Below are 22,576 nucleotides of genomic sequence, written 5' to 3' on the forward strand. Positions count from 1 at the left end.
TTTGTTTTTTGGTTAATTTAGAATATTATAAATCAGTTAGCGCCCGTGGCTTCGCTCGCGGTTTAGGGGTTGGTTGTCATGTGTTAGGCAAAAAAGTAGCCTATGTCCTTCCGTAGAGTACAAGTTAGCTTCATACCGAATTTCGACAAATTCGGTTCATGGGTTTAACAGTGAAAGAGCGACGGACAGATAGAGTTACTTTCACATTTATAATATTAGTATAGAAGTACAGATTATATCCTAACGAATCTTATACATGCGATCATCGACCTTATGTTAGTTAAGCCTAAACATCTCAAGTAATCAAACATCATGATTTATTTACATAGCGTACGTAAGACTTCATCGCCCCGCATACATAATCGCAGCCACCGGTGGATACAAGTATTTAATATACATATATAATTGTAGATAACGCGATCTATATGAGTTCTGACCGATAACAAACAGTTTCTGTTGAAAAGGATATAATGCGCTTACAGCCCGATTATTATAAATCAGCTGTAGCATGAAATTACTGGTATATCCTTTAATAAACACATTTTTCTAAAAGCTTAAAGTTATTTTTCCCGTCGATACAAATCCCAACGATAGAGCATTTCCACTAACTTTCTGACATTTTTTCAGTCCGCAATAAAACGAGAAGAATGTGCACAGTTTAAAATAAAACCGAATGTAAACAGAGGTTGTGCTTCGCTTACATAATTTGTAAACATTCCAGCGTGTTTCGCTCAGTGTTTTAAAAAAAAAAAACTACGATCCAGGAATGGCGGGGTCATTGATCTCGACTTTTCCGAGAGTTTCATAGATATGTCGACTCTATAAAATAAGATTGCAATTCTCAATGGGTTATACAAACGAAACAGAATATAATTTCTCGTATGTAAAACAGAATATCAGCTACATACTTCGTTCACGATAATCAATATCGTAACTTATTTATATGACACACTTGTACGTAACTGTATTAATTTGTGGCTACTCGTAATTGGGACTGTCGTACGGGCCGTTGCGTGCGGCGGTCGTTGAATTGTTTAACATATTTATGCAAGTGTTATATGTATATGCAGTGATAAAATAAAACTTCAAACTTAATTTATTATTATTTATTTCACCGTATTTCACTAGCGAAACAATAAGTGCAAAAATTTACAAGTGATCTAATGTAATAACTTTAAAACGGTAAAAAAGTGTAAAAAAAAAAAAAAAAACAATTACCTTATATTCCAAAATAGATTACATCTCTGATTTATACATACTGCATAACAATTTAATATATACGTATAAACACGATATAAAATACAACTATTCGTAGTATTTGGTTATTTACACGTGCATAACCATAACGAAAATGGCAAATAAATGCAGTAGCTGCGGAAAGTTTTTAGCTGCGGCCGATAGTGTGAAATGTGTACGGTGCTCCTGTTTATTCCACCGAGCTTGTGTAATGAACTCCAGCCCAGATGCAAGGGTACCAAAGTGGATTTGTAAGGGCTGTAAGCCGAAGCCGTGTTCTCCTGCTTTAGTCACCGACACAGCTTCCACGCAAGGGGAACTTGTATCACACACCGAACTTCCCCCATCTCTGTCAGGAATTGAAGATCCACTTATCGTGAGCTCACTTTTAGACCAAATGAAGCTCCTTCGGGTTGAATTGGCCGCAGTGACGCATGAGGTGTCTTCGTTTAGGCAGGAGCTCGCGTTATTAAAAGGTACGTTAAGCGAAGTAGGTAAAAGGGTCGACAGCGTAGAAGCACGATTGACTCAACTTGAGAATAAAGCACCGTGCACCATTTCAGAGAGCCATTTACTGGAAGATTTTGCCAAGTTGAAGTCGGATCTTAATGAGCGCGAACAGTCGTGTCTATTAAACGACATCGAGATTACAGGTATCACAGAACGGAATGAGGAAAATCTGCATCATGTCACAGGCCTTATTGCAAGTAAAATCGGAGTCACCTTGGACGAGCGCGACGTTGTTTACGTTGAACGATCAGGACCGCGGCCGGCTTATAATGAAACCGGTGAACGATCTCGCCCGCGCCCTATCGTAGTGCGACTAGCGCGCCGCTCGATTCGCGATCAACTACTGCGAGCGGCGCGCGTGCGACGCGGGGCTGATACAACGGGCCTTGAAATAGACAAGGAACCCAAGCGGTTTTATATAAATGAGCGTCTGACAAAAACAAACCGTGTCTTGTTCTATCATGCACGAGAGGAAGGCCGTCGCAATGGGTGGCGTTATATTTGGACCCGCGAGGGGCGAATATATGCGCGGCGGAGTAAAGATACTGCGGCTCAAAGGATAAAAACACAAAATGATATTTCTAAGGTTTTTGTATCAACACGGGTTTGAGCTCTGATTTAATCTCGATGATTGTAAAAATATATATAGCATATTTAATGAAATTAATAGGTAGGAAGATTTATTTTATAGTTTGTTTTTTAAAATTATATTCTATTAATGTTAGTTGGATTATTTTTTCACTTAAGGTCTTAAAAATAAGTTCTCGCAGCAGTGTAATATACAACAACCAGACATTATACATACTGAGCCCATATAACTATAAAATACAAGGAGGTATTGTTTACATTGTGTGTTACTTGGTATTATTAATTGAATATTTTAAAATCATTAATTTATTTTTACTATTTCAACAGGTAACATTAGTTAGCAATTTTATTTATAAATGATTAGACCGCGCAATTTAAAAGTTGGTTTCCTGAATCCGTGTTCTCTAGGAACTAATCATGAGGAATTCATAGTCGCAGTAGAAAGGCATAATGTGGACGTTCTGGGCCTAAATGAGACTTGGCTGAAGGCTGGAGAAGATGGCCGTGCTCCTATTATACCGGGTTACAAATTACAGCATATACCTCGCCCACAAAACATACGCGCACGCGGTGGCGGCGTAGGATTTTATGTCAGAAAAGGCCTGAATGTTCGCACCCTCAGTCACCCTCCCTCCCCTTGCGTTGAGCAGATGTGGATATGCTATAAAAGTCGAGGTAAAAACTTAGTAATAGGAACGGCATATAGGCCACCATGGTTAAGTGTACAAACATTTTTTGATGCTTTGTACGAGACTTTATCCTTGTTTACGTGGCGGGATCAGCTCATCATCATTGGAGATTTTAATATTAATTATTTTGATAAAAATAACAAAAACAGTAAATTACTCACTGACTTCTTAAATAGTTTAAATTTGACGCAACACATTAATGAGCCAACGCATTTCACAAATCGCAGTGAAACTCTCTTAGATTTGTTTTGTACCGATGCAGATATTTGTCAGGTCTGGGTTGATTATGTATGCACTTTAAGCAGTCACTCATTTATATCTTGTGACGTCACTATAACTAGAGATAAATTTACACCAAAAAAATTTTTTTACAGGGACATTACATCTATAGATCCAAGTGAATTAGACAAATGTCTGGCACTTGTGAACTGGGACTGCATTGCCGGACTTCAATGCGTAGATGATATGGTAGGGCAATTTAATACAGAGATTCGACGCATTTATGACACACTTGCACCTCTAAAATCCTTGCACTCTAAGTTCCGTCATTATCCCTGGATCACATCTATTATTAAGTTTATGATGAGACTACGGGATATTGCGCATATAAGAGCACGTAAAAGTAAAATAGACGCGCACATTAATTATTATAAAGATTTGAAAAATATAGTTCGTGTTTCAATTAAAAATGAAAAAAAGGCTTATTTCGAAACTTTTATTAATCAAAATTTAAAAAATGCAAAAATTCTTTGGAAACACATTAAATATAATGTTAACATCAATAGAAAAGGTGATCTGATTCTACCAGAACAGTTACGTGACCCAAATGAAGTTAATAATTTTTTCCTTGCAATTCCCGGTAGTCTAAATGCGGATCGATTAGTTATTGAATATTTTCAACGCAATAAATTTAGTGACGCAAGCTTTTACTTGAAAACAGTTACAGAATCCGAAATTTTTAAAATTATTAAAACATTAACTTCTAATGCAATCGGGGCAGATGGGATCTCTCTGGACATGATATTACCAACCCTGCAATACACAATAAAGGTTATTACTGCAATCGTCAACTCCTCCATATTAACATCCAAATTCCCAGATCTTTGGTGCAAAGCTATTGTAAGACCTATACCTAAGATCGACACGCCCTTAGAATTTAAAGATTTACGTCCAATAAGCATTCTACCATGTTTGTCCAAGATTCTTGAAAAAGTTGTATGCAATCAACTAAGAGACTTTTTGGAGTTAAATAAAATTTTGCCAGATAAACAATCAGGATTTAGGAAAAATCGAGGGACTACGACTGCTTTAGCAGACGTTGTCGATGATATCCTATCTGCTCGAGACAGGGGCGAGGGTACTATACTAGTACTCCTAGACTACTCTCGTGCGTTTGACACCATAAACATTCCATTGTTGATATCAAAGCTGTCATATTATGGGTTCGACGACAAAACTGTACAATGGTTTGCGAGTTATATGAGTTGCCGCAGCCAATACGTAGAGATTAAGTCAGAAGATGGGAGTGTTGCTAAATCTGACATAAGGCATGTAACTAGAGGAGTACCACAAGGCTCTATTTTAGGACCAATTTTATTTACGATTTATACAACTGATATTGTAAAACAAATTAATCACTGCAACTATCACTTGTATGCTGATGATCTGCAGTTGTATATTTCTTTTAAGCCATGTAAGGTACAAGCAGCTTTGCAACAACTCAACCAAGATTTGGATCGTATAGCCCGTTGGTCAATTTCAAACACGCTAGAAATGAACCCTAACAAAACTAAATACATGATACTTGGTACAGAGCGGCAAATTCAAATTATTAGTAATTGTGATCCAAATATTGATATAAAAGGTGTACGTATACAAAGGGTGACTGAAGCGCGCAACCTAGGTGTTCTATTTGACGAGGAACTTCGTTTTGAAAAGCATGTAAATAATATTGCCAAAAACTGTTTTTATAGGTTAAAAATTCTTTATAATATTAGAGACTCCATTTCTACCAAAGTACGCATTAGACTTTGTGAGGCGTTAGTTCTTTCTAAATTTAATTATGCAGATGTAGTTATAGGGCCCCGTTTACTTGAACGTACAAAAAAAATCATCCAACGAGTCCAGAACGCCTGCGCTCGCTACTGCTTTAAAATACCGCCACGTACACATATCACACCATATTTAAATAATGCTAACATCTTAAAAATGAATTATCGTATGCAATTACATTTCGCTACGTTACTTTTTGGCACTATAAAATACCAGGTTCCACCTTACCTCTATCATAAATTACAGTGGTTAGGAAATAATGATAGTGAGCATGTCACTAGAGCGTCATTGATAAAACTTAGAATGCCAATACATAGAACGGTGAGTTTCCGAGGAAGCTTTAGGTTCTGCGCCACTAGGTGCTGGAATGACCTGCCTCCTCCTCTTCGTAACCTGAAAACAATAACAAATTTCAGACATAAATATAAATTATTTTTATTAGAAAAACAAAAAGATTGTAGTTAATTATTGCCTATTATTATTAATCAAAATGTTATATAATTCATATATGTATTTGTTAATTTATTTAATTTGGTTCTCTAACAATGAGTATGTGTAACAATAACGTATGTATTTGTATCTATATATGTGTGTATGTATATATACATATATAATTATTACATATTTTTAAAGATCTAATTACGCGAACCTGTCTGTTTGCGGCACGAAAGCAATAGGCTAGGTCTGGTCAGCGCTTGGGGAACTCATCCCTTGACCTTGGCTTCCTCGTACACTTCCACTGTTTTAACCGCCCGTTTTTTACTGTAACCGTCTATCCTCCTTTGCTTGTATGTAACTTTTAAATCCCTAACCTAAAAAAAAGAAGGCAAGATAAATGTCTAGAATATTAATCATTGGCCAAGTCAATATGTGTGTAAACACAACAATGAATACTATATATACAATTACTTACCTGATATTGTTCTGTCCAATTTTAACCTTGAATCAATATGTTAATTGTGTCACTATTTGCATTTGTTGTAATGTTCGTGAATGTGGGACAAGCGAGCGGCGCGCGGGAAATACGGTGTTTGCTGTCAGACGCTGCATTCATACTTAATAAAACCCAATATCGCTTATGCCGTCCTCCCGCGCGCCCCGATACGCCCCGCGCCGCTGAGCGCTGGCGCGACAATTAAACATAATTTTTTTGTCCTTAGTTCTTTATATTATATAAATTTACTTTCTATGTTTTGGTTCCTTCATGTTCAATTTTTATAAATTTATATTGTTTTTTTTCCTTTTAAATTATATCTTTTATCTGCAACGGCTGTCAGTAACGACATTAGGAGGCCACTGAAAATCAGTGTAGAAGCTAACATGTTTCTACGTATACTGAGTGGTCTCCTTTTGGCTGAATTACACTGCTGCGCACTTATACATACCTACTACTATTTCTTTTCTAAGTAATTTTTGTTTATTTGTTATTTTTTTTCTATTTTTTTTTTCTCTTTTGTTTTTCATTTTTTGTTTTGTGTATAATTTTTGTATTACATAGAATAAGTGTCTTTTTGTTCTGTTTTAATTACTATACATTTTGTGTCTGTAGTAGTGTAATTTATTCAGCCAATAAAGATTATTATTATTTTCGGAAATTTTATTTTTCTCAGCCTTTAAGTTGGTGTAAACTACATTCACGGATATAAATCAAGTGAATGCAGTATGTGGTGTGTGTTATTTATGTGTAGTAATTATGTTGTGTCAGTCTCTTCCAATTGCATGAACTTTCTTACTATTCTACATGTGTTCAAGATAGCAGCCTTCTGTATTGGGATATAAAGGGACTCATTTAGATCTAATAATTTTAGACTATGGAGGAGATGGTTTGGGACGACACCAGTTGTTGAGATAACTATAGGGATGATGTACACTTTTTCTTGTTTCCAGATTCTTGTAACTTCTTCCTTGAGCTCATTATATTTATTTATTTTTTCAGCGATAGTTTTCTGTAGATTGTGCGTATTGGGTACTGCTATGTCTATAAGGTAAGTGACTTTATTTATTTTGTCTTGTAGAGTTATATCTGGTCTGTTATAGTGAATGGTCTTATCGGTAAGAATGCCTCGATCGTAATACATTTTGTGTGTGGCATTTTCTAAGATTGTTTGTGGTGTGTATTTGTAATATGGCGTTTTTGTGTTTTGTATAAGTTTGTGTTTGAGTGCTAGTTTTTGATGAACGATATTGCTTACTTGGTTATGTCTATGAGTGTAGTCTGTCTGTGTAAGGGTTATGCACGCTCCTGTTATGTGTTGTATAGTCTCTGGTTGGATATGACATTTACGGCATTTATCATTTGTGATAGAGGGATCTTTGATAATATATTTTCTGTAGTTTTTCGTGTTAATGATTTGGTCTTGGATTGCTATAATGAAACCTTCGGTTTCTGGGAAAAGGTTTCCTATTTTGAGCCATTTGTTTGATGCTATTGTATTAATGTGGGGCTGTTCTAAGTCATGTGGGTGGCGTCCGTGTAGTACCTTCTTTTTCCAGTTTTCTAGTTTTTGCTTTTGAGGATCATCAATACAGTCATTCATATGATATCCTTGCTCATTTAAATTTAATGGGGTGTAGTTAATGTCATTTACAACTATTGCTTTATGTATATCACTAGTGCGAGATTTTAAATGAAAGAATGTTTTTAGTGTATTAATTTGTTTTTGCCAGAGATTATAAATATCTATCAATCCCCTTCCTCCATTTTGTCTTTTGAGTGTTAGGCGCTCTATTGCAGATTTAGGGTGGAGATTATTGTGTTTTGTTAGAATTGTGCGTGTATTTCGTTCTATTTGTTCTATGTCAGTTTTAGTCCATTTTATAATTCCAAATGAGTATGTCAGTATAGGTATAGCATATGTATTAATGGCTTTTATAAGATTTTTCCCAGAGAGTTGAGTTTTACATATAACGTTTATTCGTCTTTTATATTTTATTGTAAGTGTATGTTTGATTGATGTATGATCGAGTCCTTTAAGTTGATTATAGCCTAAGTATTTATATAAATCTGTTGGTTCCATAGCTGTTATTGTATCAGAAGAAGTTATTGCGTAGTTACCCGGTTTTATTTTGCCTTTTATTATATGTATTGTTTTGCACTTATCTAATCCAAATTGCATGTTGATATCGGTGCTAAACTCTTTTGTTACTTCTATTAGTTTTTTCATGTCTTTATCGCTCTTTGCATATAATTTTATGTCGTCCATATAAATCAGATGTGATATAATGGTTTCCTCTATACTTTTAAGAGGATATCCTACTCGACAACGGTGTAATAGATGCGATAAGGGGTTAAGGGCGAGGCAGAACCATAGGGGACTCAAGGAATCACCTTGATAGATCCCTTTCTTAATCTGTATCTGTCGTGTAACGATAGTATTTTGGCCATAGTTAAGATGTAGTGTTGTTTTCCAGTATGACATTATTTTACGCAAGAAGTCTATTATTTTTGGGTTTATCTTATATATTTCTAATATTTGAATTAACCAAGAGTGTGGAATACTATCAAAAGCTTTCTGATAATCTATATAAGTGCAATGGAGATTTCTATTTTTTGTGGCAGCATGTTTGTGAATTGTGGAATCAATAACTAATTGTTCCTTGCATCCCATATGGGCCCGCCTGCACCCCTTTTGTTCTTCTGCTATTATATTGTGTTGTTCTATGTGTGTGTTAATTTTGTTTGTAATGGCTGATGTTAAGATTTTGTATATTGTAGGTAGGCATGTGATTGGTCTGTATTGGGAAGGTTGTGGTGAGTGTTTGGTTTTTGGTAGCATGTAAGTTATTCCTATTGTCATGAATTCGGGTATTTTCTGTTGTCCTAATACGACATGTGTTAGATTTTTCGCTATGCATTTATGTAATGATGTTAATTTTTTATACCAGAAGTTGTGTATCTTGTCAATGCCTGGTGATTTCCAGTTGTGTAATTTTGCTGTTATGTTTTTTATATCTGTTTCGGTTACCTCTACAAATTCCATCTCTTTTATTATACTAAATTCTATTTTTTCGTCATTTATCCATAATGCTTTTGAATTATGGCTTACCTGTTCTTCCCATATACCAGACCAAAATACTTCTAGATCTTGTTTAGTAGGTACGTCTGTGTTCCTGTCAGTTACTGTGTTAGTGGGAGTATGTGGTTTTTGTAAATTTCTATAGAAGAGTTTTTCATTCGTTGTAAAGATGGCGTTATCATTTCTTCGCTGTTGTGCTTTTTTGTATCTTCGGAGTCTATTAACTTTAAGAGCGAGTTTTTGTTTTAACGTGTCCAAATATTCTTCTGGCTTTCTATTATTTTTGTCATGTTTAGTGTGTATAATACAATTTTGGAATATTTCTTCTACTCTTTTTACTACTTTATTTGATCTATTATTATTGTAAATATACTGAGTTAGTCTACCGCAGTCCGCTCTGAGTTTTTCGATATCTTTTTCGAGTCTTTGTTGCCACGGTGGTTTATTAGTTTGCTTAGTTTTTGTGCGTTGCATATTTTCTATTTGTTTAGGATTTACTTCTTCTGTTATTACTAATGCTGTACAGTATATGAGGGTATGTATGTCTATTAGCTGTGTATCTTCTGAAATAAATCTATTTAATATGTTTTGGTTAAATATTTGAATTAAATTGTAGAGTTGTGGGCTATATTTTATTTTAGGAAGTCGAGGACGTATTAGTGGATCCGTTCCTGAGTATTGCAATAAAGTTGTACTAAATTTATCATATATTTCTTGTATGTACGTTTCAGTAATCGGATTTTGTGCGTTTAAAGTATTAACTTCGTTTTCTAATATTATCGTTACAGATTCAGTTTGTGTTGACATATCTGATGTGTGTGTGTTTTGTGTGTTTGGTATTGTAAAAGATTCTGTTTGAGAGTGAAATTCTGAATGAGACGGATTTCGGGGTAATGGTGTAGTAACGTCGTGTTGTTGTAGCTGTATACGTGCTTCTTCTTTTAATCGGTTCAATTCGTCTTCGGTTAGTAGTTTGTTTTTTACTATAGTTCTTCTCTGATCGGAAATTCGCTGTTCTGTAACCGTAATCCCTGGGTATTCTTGTGTAAAAAGTTCATGCATCTTCTGTCTATATGTGGTCATGTCAGTCTCTAAATTGGTAATATAGTAATATGTTCGCATGATAAATGAGTTTACCTCTTTGCTCCATCTCATGCGAACTCTCGGTTTTCCAGCCTTGGTGGACGCGGGCAAAAAGGCATTCGCCTCCCGCGCAACATTCAAAGCTGGTAAGTGTGATTCTGTATTTAAGCTAATAGTGGAAGGTGATGACTGGACGGAGGGTGTGTATGATGAAGTGCTAGGACTATTATAAGGCTCTATTGGGCTACTTGTTCTGTCTGTCAGTCTGTTAGTTTCATCATCGGTAGCGGCTGTAGCATTAACGCCGTGAGCCCGCCTGTTCAACTCACGACGACCGGCTGTAGTGTGGAATTTATCGGGAGAAGCCCGCCTGCTCAACTCCTCACCGCTGACGGTCCGCATGCTGTCACACCCAGCGCCAGCTCCAGGTGTGCCCCGGCGATCGCCCCCGGGTAGCGGCCCTATACGTTTCTTCTTACTACGCGTCTCCATACTAAATGGGTTACCATTGCCACGTTTGCCACGCCAGTAATTTAATTATCGTGTGTCCGCCCCCCACGTGATTAGATGGTCAATCAGGACGTGTGGTTGGGTTTCGGGGGGCTTATTATTATTATTATTATTATTATTATTAATTATAAACGTAGATGTATATACATTGCCCCTTGGTAAACTTGCGCCAAGGTGGCCCAGTGGTTAGAACACGTGTATTTCAACCGATGATTGCGGGTTCCAATCCAGAAAAGCACCACTATTTTCATGCATGTGTCTAATTTCAACGAAGTTCTTCCAATTGTGTGTCCACCAATCCGAATTGGAGCAGCGTGGTGAAAGCCAATCCTTCTCCTAAAAGGAGAGGCCTTATCCCTACTGTGGTAATTTTACAGGCTGTTACTTTTGACAGTAAAATACCTGATTCGAATTTCATTTCCTGCATTCGTGTTTATAGTTCATCTTGTTCCCAGCGGTGAAGAAATCTTGATGATACAGACATGACGTGTCGAATGTGATATTAAATTTGCTACCACTAAGAATGTAAAGTTTTCTTAAAGGGATTTTTTTTCTATTTATTAAAATTATTTTTATTTTTAAATAAACACTGTATAAGTCTCTAAATAAAGCTATATATTCTTATCTTTTTTTCCTTTCAATACGCTTTAGAGCAACGTAGGGAAATAATTTTCAAGCTCTCTCCTTTTATTATATGCTATATTACCTTATACAGTTAAAAATGTAGTTTATCCAAAAGCGGGACATTTACTGATTGTAACTTTTTATTTATTTGATAACCTTTTCATAGATAAATAATTAAATATAATGGTAATCATAGCGAGTGCAACGCTGTGCGCCGGCTTAGCCGAGAGCTATAAAGAGTGGGATTAAACTGTTACAGAATAATGACCTCGTTTAGTTTTATTAGTTTTTACAAGTAAATTGTGCTAGTATGTTTGATTTTATTTTTTAGCAACTGCATTTGTTTTTGTGTGTGATCATGTTTCAATTGGTAGTAAATGGTCACCACCGTTATTAATACCATACGTTTTGGCGGTAGAATATATGTGTAGTGTACCTTCCCAGACGGGCTTGTGCAAACCCATAACACCAAGTTTCCCCGACGTTAAATTTACTCTCATGAGGTGTTAAATAACCTTTTTTAATAAACGTGCTTCTAAAAATAGGATTCTTTTTTAAAACCCGACATATATAGTCATTAGGAGTACAAATTAAAAAAAAAAAAAAAAACAATTCTGCTAATTTTACAAGAATGAAAAATGAAAAGAAATCGATTTAAATTTTCTTATGTTACTAAAATGTTATTTGAGTTAAATGTAGACGATACGTAAGCTTGGGTGACGCGAAGTGTGAAATCACGCTGCTGTTAAAGGAACAGCTGGTTCATTCCTCGTTACGGAGTAGGAATTGCGACTAAACGGGCACTCCTCTTGCCACCAATCCATTTAAATTGTACATAAGTTAGTCTCCAATTTATAAACGGTTTGGCATTTTAGATATCGGTATATTACTAGTATTTGCAACATACAAGCTAGTGGCCCTGCATTAGCAGCCCGTAAATGTCCCACTGCTGGGATAAAGGCCTCCTCTCCCTTTGAGGAGAAGGTTTGGAGCATATTCCACCACGCTGCTCCAATGCGGGTTGGCGGAATACACATGTGGCAGAATTTAGTGGCCCTGGCTTCGCGTAAAATAAGGGTATATATATCGTCATGGTATGCTATGTTAATCATATTATGTAAGGACAAAATATAGGAAAAAATATTGTTTGTTGAGAAAGGATCCTTCGGGGGCCCCATATAGAGAATATTTAATAAAAGTTTCGGATAGTTGGTTTAGGAAAGCATTGAGAACAAACATACGAACTTGTATATTTTTTTTATAAAGAAGAGACGATTTATATTATATAGACGAGATATCTTGTATTCTATCCAATAAAATAAAATATCAAAAATTATGAAAGCACGTACTCATAGATGCATTACCATTGGGGTACTATTTTGCCCAGCGTTTGGACATTTATGAACTAATACTGTTATATCTAAACACGTTATTTACATCAATAAAATTTGTTCAAATATAAGTATTTGCTGAGTTTTTTGCGTCAGATTCAGGACATGATATTCTCTTATCTGAACCTGTAGAAGTTGCTTCTCTATAAATTAGTAAGTATAATGTTTCGATACTGAATAAAGATATTTGAATTATAAATTGACATATTATATTTGATTCATATTTTATATTACTCTTAAAATATTTCCGCGCGAAGTCATATGTGTGAATCAAAACAGTTGCGGTCGGCTGAGCGCGCGCTTGTAGTCCGATTAAGCCAGCGTCGCATGCATAATGGTCGGCCATTTAATCTTCCCTATGTTATACTGTTATGTGACAAATTTGTTTAATATTACTGAAATAAATCGAGTTTGTTCAATAAAAAGGATAATTAAGGATAATTCCATAGTCTTCACCGCATTGCACACGTTTTTTTATGTGGTTTTCATACAGTAATTAAGAGTAGAAGTTTTAAGATAAAGTCAAAGTCGTTTCTAAATAAGCAGTCAATTACAAGGATACTGACCGTAGTTGTTGCAGACGAGATGCACGCGGCTGGTGTCGTGTCGGCAGTCCTTCAGCTCGCGTAAGAGGCCGCCTTCGCTGCGCTGGAAAGCGCGGTACGACTGCGCCACACCATGCACGTGTGCATGACCGCGACCCGCGCGCGCTCCTGCACCTCCCACCGCAGAACTCCTGTTCACCCATCTGGGACCATCGATGACCGTTAGGCTTACATTTATTCTAAGGGCATTTTGATACCATCAAGTATCAGTTAAAAACAAATGCGACTGCATTCTTATTAATGAAACGAATGTAATAAACTAAATTTATCACCTCTAGGCCATATGCATAGAATATTTAGCAATAATCACAAGTCTTGAAGTTTTTTTCATGAAGTATAACCACACGAATATTTACAGGGGTGAAACTATTAAGAACACATAAGTACGCTACTCACGAGTATCCGAGCATGGAGCAAAGTTTGACTGCAGTGGGTTCGTCCAGCGTGCTGATGCAAGCGGGGAACCACGACTGGTTAGCGGCGCGGTACACTTGCAGCTCACCGCTACCGATGTCACCGTTCGCGTCACTCAATCGTACTGTGGAAGTTCCTTACATATATTTTGTTCTTGAATATTGTAAGAGAAATCCGATTAAATTTATTATTTAAAACGTTAAAAGAAACGTCTATGACATTAATCGATTTATTCGCACCGTCTAAGGATATAATTTGATCGTAACAAGTTTTCTTACAACAGTTCCTCTCGTCCTGTCCCCAGGGGCAGTCAATCTTGCCATCGCACAGATGAGCCTGTGATATGCATCGCTGGTTTCCGCAGTGTACGTCACCGCTGCGCTTACACACTCGACAGTTGAGCTCATCAGAGCGATCCGCACAGTCCACGTGACCGTCACAGCGCCAATCATGAGGAATGCACCGGTTCATGTCACATTGGAAGCCCGTTGGGCAAACTGTTCGGCAAAAACGGAATTTTCATAATTTAATTGACAAACGGCTTAATAAACATAATATTATAGGTGAGCAGTTATAACTTTTTCAAATTATCCCGATAGAAAAAATATTCGTTGACAATATAAGAAATAGAATGACTTTACCTGGCTTAGCGGCTCGGAAACGGGCATCTTTAACTTCTCGGTTGCCGAGACAGACGTCCGTGTCAGTAGATTCTGGGAATATCTCGCATTGCAAGTAATCCGGCATCGATAAGCCGAATACCTCCAGGAAGAAACCGCAACGACGCATTGTTTCTGTATTATTCCATCAAATTGAACAAAAGCAAATCCAACACAACATACCAAATACACAGTTAGGTAGTTGGTAAAATATTCAGAATAAAATGTTATTATTGGTGGTTATCCGCTTCACCGATATTGACAAGATCAGGAAATCAAAATCGAGGATAGCAGGCGAAAAAATCCGTAATATCATATTTATGGAATAACGTTACCTTGACAAAGGCTTCTGCACGGTCTGACCATATGACCCAAAGGGCCACACTTGGGCACGAAGAGTGAACATAGAAAGAGAGCTGTGAGCTCGTAGCATCGCACATCCACGACAGCGTCATAAATTTCCAAATCCTGTTAAAGATATTTTTAATTTAGACACCTTATAATTATCAATTTTTTCCCTTGATGTTTAATGATTACCAAAAAATTTGCACTGCAACCATAATATTAAAAGCCCAGATAGCCCAGTGATTAGAACGCGTGCATCTTAACCAATGATTACGGGTAAAAACCCAGGCAAGCACCACTGATTTTTTATGTGCTTAATTTGTGTTTATAATTCATTTCGAGTTCGGCGATGAAGGAAAACTTTGTGAGAAAACCTACATGGGTCTAATTTCAACGAAATACCAACCCGTATTTGAGTAGCGTGGTAGAAAATGCCCCAAACCTTCTCCTCGAAGAGGAGCCCTTAGCCCAGCAGTGGGAAATTGACAGGCTGTTAATGTAACCATGATATTTAAGATAAATCAATCATGTTAAATCAATCTCTCATCAAACTGAAACACAGAGTATTGATATCTGGGGGTAGAAAAATAAACGTGTAGATAGTACCCATTCTTCCAAGTACAAAAACCTGCCACCATGATTCTTTTTGCATAATATTTAAACAAGTAATCCGAAACCATTACTTTTCTCAAAAATAAAACGTCTATTGAGGTTTAATAATCGACCTAAAATACATATATGCCATACATCGCATGATTCCAATTAATGTGATATTAATTAGTATTTTCCGTCCAGTCCTGTCAATTTATAAAACATTTTGGCGTAAATGGAATAGATTACTCGATTCGTTCACACGTGTTCACTCTGAAACATAGTTGGGGCACGTGTAAGGCTATTAGGCTAAGTGTTCAGATTTATGTTTTCTCTACCATACATTGTATTTTATTATCAAAAAGGAATTGCGACTGGAATGGAAATAATTCCAGATTATTTCTTTATAATTGTATTTCATGTAGCAGAAGAGCCGAGGAGCACCAGTGGTTAGAACGCATGCCTCTTAACCGAAGATTGCGGGTTCAAACCCAGGCAAGTACCTAGTGTATACCATTCATCGCGCACTCGGTGGTGAAGGAAAATCTCATGACGAAAGCTTCATGTGTCAAAATTCACTGAAATTCTACACAACCAGTATTGGACCAGCGTGGTGAAAAAAGCTACATCTCGCATCAAAAGTAGAGAAGTACTTTACTCAGCATTTAAATTTGTCATTTGAATACTATAGTATACTGTACTAGTATTTTATACCTATAAAAAAATCATTTATATTCGATGACGAGACGTACGTATTAACCTATACTGATATATTTGTACATATTAGACATCCAAGTAAGATTTAACTTACGACTCGTGGAAATGAAAGACATAAGTCTGATCCTACTTTAATATGATTGTCTTTAACCAATATTATAATTCAGCTATTCAATTTAAATTCAAAGGAATATATAAATACTGTAGAAATATATCCACATTTATATTACTAAGAAGAAGTGATATTCATAGCAGTGCACTAAGTAAGGCATTATTTAATTAAATGTCTCCATCCGCTTAGTATCAGATCGTAAGATCGCATCGCAGGAAGTAGTTCTACATGACACAATACATTTCCTTAGTTCATTAACGGAATTAATTTTCCTGCGCCGGTGCTAATAAATAACCCTTTGTTGCGAGACACGGCGCAGGCATCACGGAGTCGAGATCTAAATGTCTTTGACAATGATTGATTTCACTGAAACCTTAATTATCGAATGACGTCGATATTGAAATCGAAGACTTACACGCCATTAAGTTCGCTTTTTGCCATTCAGCGAACACAAAGACGATCTAATTTCTGTGGACCCATTCGGAGTAAGAGATAAATATTTTATGACCGATATTAACTCTTACACTCAATTATTTTAAAATTAGTTCGTTAGTAAATAAAGTCTAAGGTATTTATTATTCTCAACCGATATTAGTTTGAAAACGAATATCACTTTCAAGTGCCTCGTTGGTCTAGTGGCTCGATATAAGGCCACAAATCCCCAGGTCCTGCTTTCAAACCCAAGGTCGGGCCGATAAAAAATTATCTGATTTTTCAGTCGTATATTTCTCACTATCAGCACAGAGTATGGAAGTTGGAAGTGTGTGCATTTCCGTGCCCTAGAAAGGGCGTAAAACTTTCGGTAATCATTCAGGTCGTGTCAGATTGGTCATTCCAATGGATTATGATTATGAAAGTGAGGAATTAGTGTGTGCACATGTATCTGCACATACACTTTAATATGACCTGTGTTGGCTGGTCTCCCTTGAGATAAATCGCCTTGACCGAATTCGATAAGGAAAAAATTATTAGTTTTATAAATTATAAATGGAAGTGTTGCTTCTATATTTGAAAGATAATAGTGAAGATTTTGACTGTAACTGTGGTTGGAGATTAGGACAATACAATTTTAAATCAGCAAGAAAATCATATGTATAGGTAGATGAAATAATCGTGAAAAGAAATTAATATTAAAATTTGTGTGCCCAAATTTGGCCTATAGATTTTTATACAGCAACAATATCACCCAAATTTATTAAGAATGCACCGAAAAGGCTTCGGCCTTCGAGCAATTAGGCGGTAGTCAAGTGTGCTCTAATCCGTCCTTACAATGTGAGGTCACGCTCTTTAGTAATACCGTCATTAAAATATAAGAGCATTTTTGGGTGTTCCTAAGGTCTGTAATATATCTTAGGCGTTTGAATTATTAAGTATCGGTTTTTCGAGGGTTAGAATTCATTGATTTAGGTACATAAATATGTAGGATATATTTATAAACACAGTATATCTTTTTTTGTAACAATCGTTGATAAACCCTAAAATAAACAAAAAAAAATCAATTTGCGTTTTCTTACTTCAGTGCCATCTCGGCTGAACTACGATAATATTAAAAATTAAATATTATAGCCGACTATTCGAATATATGTATAAATTATTCTATATGACAACGAAGTGTTTTGTCGGTTCACTTCGGAAGATACGTACATATTTAAGTGGCAATAGATTCAAGTAGAACTGACAGATTTTAAAAATGACGACGTAGAAGTGCTCTCTCTCGGAAGCCTACTTGAATAAAGAGTTCAACTTGAATATTTTGCGTACAAAAACTAGAACTTGAAATATTATATCGCTTGAAAAAGACTTCTTATATGAAACATCTATTGGTGCGCTTTGGGGATAAGATTGGGGGGAGACTCGTATGCCGTAACGGCAAACGGCATGAGTCTCGTATATGCCGTCTTTCTTGTCTTTGCATGTATACAATATATTAAATTAGTTGCTACTCGTACATATTATTAAAACAATAAACAAAATATTTTTATTTTTTTTATTTTTTGCTATATTTATTTATGATTTTCTTCAATTATAAATTATTTCGATAAGCAATTTGACACCCAACGTGGGACTTTTCGGTACTTGCAATCTTGTATGGGTCTATTCATTCGCACAAGCGCGCCTAGTCAAATTGTTACAAAGTACTCACTTATCGCGGAAGGGCGCGGCTTATTAAGTAGACACTTAAATAAATAGGTTTAGATATCACCACATACCTGCTGCGCATCTCGTTGACCAAAATGACCAATATAATTTGGAAATACGGTGAAGTTGTATGATATTCGATGCTGCTGACAGAATGTGACTATAACTGGCAAACAGACTCCAGGCGCAGGGTTGCGAGCGCCCGGCGGTTCCGTCGGAGCTGGCCACGTGACAACTGAAGACCGGTTGACGACTTGAGACACGTACTAGAACAAATATCACATAAATTAAAACACAAAATCTCGGAAAGTTAATTAAATCGCTTGATATGACTTAAGATGTGAAATACAATTTTTCACCAATACGACCAATTTTTTGAAGAAATGTTATGTACTATTTGTCATTATTTTAAAACCAAGTTATTTCCTTACAACGGTATATTACAAACAAAGAGAGTATTTAAAGATATTTCCTTTGTCTGAGCGCAGAACGCTTTACTATCGTAATATTTCACGTAAGAACAGCTGAGATGAGGTTCTATTTCGAGCTCAATTGCTTATACTATCCTATATAGTTATTTTATAATTTCATCCAAAACATTCGTTTCCTCACGATATTTTACTCCAGTATAGAATGAAAAATTAATTAACTTATTCAAGAAAGTAGATATAGACAAGGGAGAACCTACATTTTTTTATTACTTAAAGACGTAACACACTTCCAAATTTCAGACTTTGGACGTTCACTGTGAATTTTTGGACAGTAATACCGAATATTATTTTATCGGCCCAAAAGTGAATATAATCTCGATGAAAAAATAAATATCTGTACCAACGTTCACGTTGATCGATTAAACAGTCTAGAAGTCTATTAATTTCCAACAGATTTCCAAACATCAATTTATGTTATATAGATAGCTTTATGTCCGACGCCCTAACATGTTGTTGGTTGTGAACATGTTCTATTTAACACTGGTTCGGACAATAGTCTATTATTGAATAGCCGAGGCAATTGTCAGCATATCGAATATAGATACGTATATATGATGAACAATATGTACCTAAATATCCAAAGCATTTAAATGATATACTGAAATTTCTACTCCTAGATGCACGGACAGCCTTTATTAATTTAAATTGCTTAAACAATATATATTGCTGTGATGTGAACGACGTGTTTATGGAGATAACATGACGATTTCAAGGATTAATTCCACATTTGAAATACAATTTGCTAAAGTGATAGAACAGACTAAATTTATAAATAATTCTAGTGTTGTTTTGTTGGTCTAGTGATTCCACTGAGAACGGTTGTCTTGTCTGAAATCGACTTGGACGTACCCAATATCAGTTATTTATGCCCAAACATTTAAACGAAGGTAATAAATGCTGGCATTATTTTAAAACTGATTTGCAAATTTGTACAGACATTTTGATGAAAACCAAAATGTAAAATATTTATCTATATTTACATATTTTAAAATTGCATCGTTATTAAAGAGCGCGGAGTTAATATGCGGTGAATTTCATGAGAAATATTATCGGTATTTTTTTTGTGATTTAATTGGCAGGCGAAATATTAACCTAACATCGCCAATGTCCAACAAATCCTGGAAACTAAGAATTCGGTGCCTTTTTCCTGTACGCTTGCTCACTCACCCTTCAATCCGGAACATTACTAAGAATATCTGATGAGTAGATGGTACCTAACAAGACGGGCACAAAGCTCTATCGCCAATTAAATATAGATGAAAACAACAATACTATGAATTACTGTTTGGCGGTAGAACATCTGATGAGTGAGTAGTACCTAACACCCACACACCGGTATATAAATTCAATTGTATATGATTATTACTTGTATTCGTATATGATCGATGAGAAAGTATACCAACCAAAGTATATTTTGCTTTAATAAAAGAAAACACTTTTGCAAAAATGATTAGTGATAATATTAAATATTTCAAGAGATAACTTTTTTATAAATCGGTAAGAAAAAATACATAGTCACTAGAACCTTTTCAGATTAGATTTATTCATCTTCGAGCAGCTTGCTACATCAAAATGTGAAGTTACCCTTGCCAACTTGGAGACACTAACTTGATTCTATTCGAGAAAACGTTTTGTGTAATATAAATGACCCAGTTGACATATTTGACATATTTTACAAAACAACTTGTTTTTTAAATCTGCTTACAAAATACGTATTTAATAGCATACAGGTTAAATGTTAAGTTTTTATTTAAAATGTATATTTTAGATCCAAAGGGAGAAGTTTATGATTTATATACTAAATCTGAGGTAAATAAATGATCAATATAATTTATGTAATATAAATAAATGTTATACATAATACACAAAATTTTAAGAATTTCCCAGTTTTAGATCGCTTAAAAATAGGTGAATACATGAATTTACTTGGAAATAACATTTTTAAATTCACGTCCTGATAAGTACCTTCAGTAAGAACAGAAAAAGCCTAAATCGCCAATATAGTGATTTTGGGAAATGAGGCTTAAAGTATTTACTTTAAATCTCATTTTTCTAAAGTGCCATTTTGCGCTTAAGCTTTTCTTTTAGTCCAGTGACGATATGAGAATAAAAAGATTTCAAATTCCATTATTGAATTAACACGAAAAGATTTACCGAAATTCAAACCAGTTAGCGCTGATCTAGATAAAAAAAAGCCTTTATACTCGTACATGAGACTCTAATCAGATGGGAATATAAAGCCTCTGACTTTATGTTAAAGATTAATGAATAAGAAATAATGTAACCTATTTAGAAGTAACAAAACCAGACTCTAGAGATATTCTTAAAGGCCAATCTCGAAACTCACCTTAGAAAAAATCATGAAATATCAGAAGGTGATAAGCGTCATTGCCTATGATTATTAATTATAAATTTAAAGTTTACACACAACGAAATAGTATAAGTCGTAAGTCGATTTACAACATTTCACGAATGACAATAAATACATTTTCTATGCAAACAAAATGGACTAAAACAAATAAATTATGTTTCCAAATATGATTACAAGAGTTACAATTACTTGTATCGTTTTATTTTATAGAGAAATCAACAACTGGATACACGTATTATTCTTAGTTTTAACAATTTATTTTGTCCATAAACGAGGGCACCGGCGCTCGTTTTCGCAAACAATATGACGTTTTACAGACATTATGGATTGGGAATAAATTTGGATGTCTAGCCCATTATTTCTGTAAAGGACAATTAGCAACTGGTTGTATGCCTGGTACTAGTTAATCATACAATAACATACTATTTAGAATAATATTCACAGTCTTTCTGTTGGTGGAAAAAATATTATGGCGATGTATGCACTGTATTGTCACACATACACGATTGGTTTAGTTTTGAATGCTAAAATACAAAGCGTTGACCCTATCTGATGCGAGAAAGCAAAATTTAATATATCAATATAACCGATGCTAAAGTATTTATATACAGTACATTACATAAGATCCGTAAATCCTATTGAAACCTTACTTATCGTCCCTAACATACGAACTTATCTCCGCAGCATACGTGGTTTGAAAAGTTACACAACTAATTCACATTATTGATACTCGATTAGTATAGTAGTAGTATATTTTAGTTGTTTTCATAGTAGTTTTATTAGTCCTATTACATTGGAATAAAGCTACATGTTGAATATGTTTTCCTTTTACAAAAGGAAGAGGGATATTTTTAAACACATACTTACAATATAAAGTTTAAAACAATCTCATGTCAAATAAAATTCACAATAACATTGATCATGCTGATAAAATCAGTGATAATCATTAACCATTGTATAAACACGAGAAGTATGGATAAGTTTGTGACGCCATTTTTCCGACTCTAAAAAGTCAATTGATCTTACTTGAGACAACATTATCATTTCTTTAATAAAATTCTGCATATAATCAAGCAAGCACTTTTGAATCGTCATTTAACAAACTATATGAGTATAAGTGAAGCTACCACCGGTTCGGAATGCAGATTCTACCGAGAAGAACCGGCAAGAAACTAAACCTTTTTGAACATTTAAAAATACAAAGTCACTTTTTATTACAATTATACTTATATGTATGTAATATTTATAATAATAATTGAATTTGGTACAAAAATAATGAATATGATAAGTGTGAATTGAAATTTTTCAAAGAATGATCGTTCTGATATATTACCAATAAAAAGGATGTCATTTTTAAATAACTAAAATAAACAATTATACCAGTTTTGATATCATTCAATTGTGCAACATTCCGCATAGCATAAGCCACGGAG

At 35.1% G+C, this 22,576-nt stretch overlaps 1 protein-coding gene and 1 long non-coding RNA gene across 2 annotated transcripts in view; both read right to left on the bottom strand.

Annotated features, from left to right (window-relative positions):
• LOC125072341 (atrial natriuretic peptide-converting enzyme) overlaps positions 1-22,576 on the bottom strand; it is a 135,079-nt gene that overhangs the window by 22,408 nt on the left and 90,095 nt on the right. Inside the window, exons 7-12 of the mRNA XM_047682985.1 lie at positions 18,353-18,547; positions 14,713-14,845; positions 14,360-14,512; positions 13,997-14,215; positions 13,701-13,842; positions 13,266-13,447 (exon numbers count right to left, since the gene is read on the bottom strand). Of these exons, the coding sequence (XP_047538941.1) occupies positions 13,266-13,447; positions 13,701-13,842; positions 13,997-14,215; positions 14,360-14,512; positions 14,713-14,845; positions 18,353-18,547 (1,024 nt within the window). The remainder of the gene's footprint in view (positions 1-13,265; positions 13,448-13,700; positions 13,843-13,996; positions 14,216-14,359; positions 14,513-14,712; positions 14,846-18,352; positions 18,548-22,576) is intronic.
• Positions 1,208-6,200, bottom strand: LOC125072432. The gene is made up of 3 exons (XR_007119963.1): positions 5,989-6,200; positions 5,725-5,887; positions 1,208-5,468 (listed from the first exon to the last, which is right to left on the bottom strand). It is a non-coding gene; the product is annotated as an uncharacterized LOC125072432 (long non-coding RNA).

Source organism: Vanessa atalanta, chromosome 1 (assembly GCF_905147765.1).
Source record: "Vanessa atalanta chromosome 1, ilVanAtal1.2, whole genome shotgun sequence".
NCBI lineage: Eukaryota > Metazoa > Arthropoda > Insecta > Lepidoptera > Nymphalidae > Vanessa > Vanessa atalanta.